The sequence below is a fragment of the Hordeum vulgare genome, chromosome 5H (genome assembly GCF_904849725.1).
Source record: "Hordeum vulgare subsp. vulgare chromosome 5H, MorexV3_pseudomolecules_assembly, whole genome shotgun sequence".
Classification (NCBI taxonomy): Eukaryota; Viridiplantae; Streptophyta; class Magnoliopsida; order Poales; family Poaceae; genus Hordeum; species Hordeum vulgare.
The window spans coordinates 561,006,754-561,010,496 of record NC_058522.1 but is presented as its reverse complement, the minus strand read 5'-3'; the positions used below and the strand labels follow the sequence as shown (position 1 = coordinate 561,010,496).

Sequence of the window (3,743 nt, the reverse complement as noted above, 5' to 3'; positions counted from 1 at the left end):
CAAGTCTGATGCATTTTGTGCTCATGTTTAGAAAAAAGGTTAAAACAGTAAAAAAATCCGCTACGAGACGCAGCCGCCACGCGCCATCACCAGCAGCACGTCCTCGCCAGAAGACCCCGTCGCCACGCCGTCGGACCCCGCACACGCGCGGCGCCTCCGCCCCGGCTGGCTGCCCCGCGCCCACCACCACAAGACGAGGAGAGAGGATGCCCTGCCGCGACCGCGTCGCCGGACCCCGCGCACGCGCGACGCCTCCACCCCGGCTGGCTACCCCGCGCCTACCACCACAAGACGAGGAGAGAGGATGCCCTGCCGCCACCTCAAGGGGCTTTGCCCGAGCGGCTCTAGCCGACGGCGGAGGCACGGGAGGGGTGAGGAGAGGGGGCCGCCCGCGGTCGGATCTGGAGTCGCCGCCCGGGTCGCACGCGGGGGCCTGTGTGGAACTTTTTTTGATTAATTATTAATTTGGTAAAAGAAACTCGACGAGCTCCCTCACCGTGGGTTTCCTCGGGTCACGACTCTGGCGGATGATACTCAAGGCAATGTGTACTGACCCGATCGCTGTCAAGCCGTCTTGTGAGATACAATCGTCAATTCGTCATGCTTAAGCCTCTGTTGTTATATATGGAGAACACATGAAAAGTTATTCTTGTGGCAAACATGAAAAGTTGAAGAAAAGCGAGAAAAAGGCAAGAGAGCGAATGAAAAAGAGGATTATTCTGTTTGCATCTGTCCATACACATACACCCTAAACTGCAGCTATACATACATGCATCACGCCACGTCCGCTATATTCCAATGTTCAGCGCCCAAACTAATTCACAGACCCAAATACATTAAAATATGAAACTAAGTCCACTTGTTTAATCATTAAAACAACCTATAAAACTGGTGAAATGTGCTTAGTTTAGCAAATTACAAATTAGCCTAACTAATCCAGAGCCATTTCTTCGCCGCAGCATGATTAGTTAGGCTAATTTCGAATTTCAAATTAGCCTGACTAATCCAGAGCCATTTCTTCGTGCATACCCGTCCATGCGATATGTGCCGTTTCGTCTCTTGAGCAAAGTTCAAATCTCACATCGGGTGGGCCCATCGTACCGTCAGGTCGGCCGGCCGGCAGGTCACGCGTCCGTTTCGTCCCTGCCCCATCTGTTTTTGGGTGGGTGCGCGTGCGCATCACTTGCACGCACGATTATCTCATGGCATGGCCCGCGGCCGGCGGCACTGCCGAGTGATCGATCACCGCGGCATGGGGCGCGCGAGCGCGAGCGCGAGCGCCGCCACGCCGACGAGGACGGCGGCGAGGTCCAGCGCCGGCCGCGCGGCTGCGCCCGCTCCGACGAACTGGTCGCCCCCCTGGTACACCATCGTGCCGTTGATCAGCGGCAGGCCCGCCGGCGCCTCCGCGTTCGACCCGGCCGACTTCACGCTGCACAGCACACACAAAATAAAACGTACTATCGTCAGCACGAAATGTTAATAGTACATGGAATATGTATACCAGTATACGTACACGTCAGTGCAATAGTGAGCGGCTATCGTTAGAAAATAAGCCACGGAGAGGAGAGCGTGCATCGTGACGGGATAACACGTTGCGTGTCACCAACGAGAGACGATTTGGCTTGGAACTGTTCGATTGGCGGCATGCGTGCCACCGACCGGGCTCTCGCGGACGGACGCGGCGAGGTCGTTGTTGGCCGGCTCGTCTCGTCGGTGCGCCGTGCACGTCAACCGGACAGCCATGCTTTTCTTTTGCTTTTGGGAGGGCCTAGCCATGGAAAGGCAGCTCTCTTTTGGTTTGACAAAACGCAACGATAGATAGTTACCGTACCTTGTTGTGCTGGGGCAGAAGGTGATGGCGTAGGCGGAGACGGCGCCGGCGCAGGTGAAGGTGGAGGTGGCGTCGTCGTAGGCGTAGCTGTAGGCGCGCGGGCACGCGTTCTTGAAGAACTGCGAGTAGGCCGACGGCCGGCACGTCCCGGGGCTGCCGTACTCGCCGCTGCAGCAGTACTGCGCCGTCCCGAACGCCTCGCACGCGCTCTTGCACGCCACGCCGCCCGTCGACGACGGCACGCGCAGGTCGCCCGGGCACGCGCCGTTCAGGTCCACCACGCACCCCGTCGGCGCGCAGTTGCCGCCCGCCGCCGCGGCGGCGCCCTGCTGCTCCGGCGCCACCAGCATCGGCAGGTTGTACCCGTCCACCAGGCTCACGTCGTAGAAGTCCATGCCGTCGTTGCCGTCCATGGTGAACTCCGCCAGCGTGGCGGGCGGCGCCGCCCCGCCGCCCGCGCAGTCCTGCCGCCCGGAGCCGCAGTCGCCGGTCACGCACGCGAACTTGCCGGCGGGGTCCGTGGTGCAGAGCGTGCGGCCCCAGAGCCGCCCCGACCACCCCGCCGGCACCGGCATGGTCCTCGACTCCCCCGGGGCCAGCGCGAAGCCGGTGCTGTCCATGCCCGGAGAGCCCGCGCTGGAGAGGATCCCCGGCCACACCGTGTACTCGCAGTTGTTGGTGATGGCGAACGACTTGGACGCCACACCTGAAGAATCAACAGCGAGCGACGATCCATTAGCAACCAAGTAGTAACTAAATTGAACGGAAGATGGAAAGGGCGTGCGTCCATGCATGGATCGATTCGCGGCTTACCGGTGACTGAGGCGAGCAGTAGGACGAGGAGGGAGATGGGAGCTCGGTGTGCCCGTGTCGCCATTGTAGCGAGTGCGGAGAGCGTTGCTCTGACTCTGATGGTACGCTGGCCGGTATGGTTAGGGCAGACACGTGGGTTTTATTTGCAGGGCGGTAGGAGTGTGGCCGCAATTGGTGTGGGCAGGCGCTGGTGGTATTTATAGAGAAACCCATTTTTCTGTGGGAGACGATGTCAGATATTTTTCTGCTTTTTCTACGGCCGATATGACGTGTAAATTTCTCAATTTCTCAGGTTATCTTATCTTAATTTATTGGGCGTCCGATGTGTCGTGTTCCATCGCATGACGCAATGCACATCTGCCGTTCGGTGCAGTCAGTTGAGACTTTTCTTCTTTGAATTTTTATATTATCTATTCATCGTCGATGATCAGATAATATTACAAACAACATCAGAAGTAGTAGCAAAAGTTACATCTAGGTTTGTAGACCATCTAACGACGAGTACATGCGTTGGAGCAAGCCGCGTCATCGTCATCGCCCCGCCTTCGTCGAAGCCAGACAATCCGGTTGTAGTAAATAGTTGATAAGTTGTCATGCTAAGTCTTCATAGAACCAACAAAATAAAACAACAATCATTACTGATGACGAGAAGCATATTTAGACAAAAATGATCCAACCTGAAAACAAATGTACGAAAAATGAATCCAAACATATTCATCGAAGACCAACACCGAACAAATCCCATGATGTCCATCAAAGACACACCTCCACATGCCCTTCGATGATACCAGACACACTACCGAGATGTGGTTGGGCGGGAAGCTTATTCCATCTTTATGGAACTGCTGACACCTCACCTCCATGAGCACAACACAAAACCTAATCAAACATAAAACCTAGCTAAACCGGAGCATGATCCCTCCCGTCGACAAGGGCCGGGATCCACCGCACCTCCATGGTCCTAAGGCCTCCATGGCCCTAAGCTGGATGAGGTGATGCAAGAGCAAATTCCCTTGTCCATAGAGTAAAATCATACAGGAAAGAAATATTCATGTAACAATAAACCATATGAAAACCAGAGCATACCGAAAGGATA

The 3,743-nt window shown here is 55.9% G+C and overlaps 1 protein-coding gene across 2 annotated transcripts; it reads right to left on the bottom strand.

Moving 5' to 3' along the window:
- Positions 1-702: 702 nt before the first annotated feature.
- LOC123452996 (thaumatin-like protein 1b) lies at positions 703-2,823 on the bottom strand. 2 transcript variants are annotated; one of them, XM_045129752.1, is made up of 3 exons: positions 2,648-2,823; positions 1,835-2,540; positions 703-1,432 (listed from the first exon to the last, which is right to left on the bottom strand). In XM_045129752.1, exons 1-3 carry the CDS (start codon positions 2,709-2,711, stop codon positions 1,243-1,245), a joined length of 960 nt encoding a protein of 319 aa, XP_044985687.1. In that variant the 5' UTR covers positions 2,712-2,823; the 3' UTR covers positions 703-1,242. The 2 variants fall into 2 exon arrangements, 1 of the variants encoding a protein (XP_044985687.1); XR_006632686.1 differs by having other exon boundaries at positions 1,340-1,432; positions 1,517-2,540.
- Between the last annotated feature and the right edge of the window lie 920 nt (positions 2,824-3,743).

Coding starts and splice junctions, on each gene's coding strand:
- LOC123452996 (XM_045129752.1), bottom strand. CDS start 2,711: ATGGCGACACGGGCACACCGAGCTCCCATCTCCCTCCTCGTCCTACTG. Junction 2,541..2,647: donor ACTGCTCGCCTCAGTCACCG/GTAAGCCGCGAA, acceptor TTGATTCTTCAG/GTGTGGCGTCCAAGTCGTTC. Junction 1,433..1,834: donor TTCTGCCCCAGCACAACAAG/GTACGGTAACTA, acceptor TGTGCTGTGCAG/CGTGAAGTCGGCCGGGTCGA.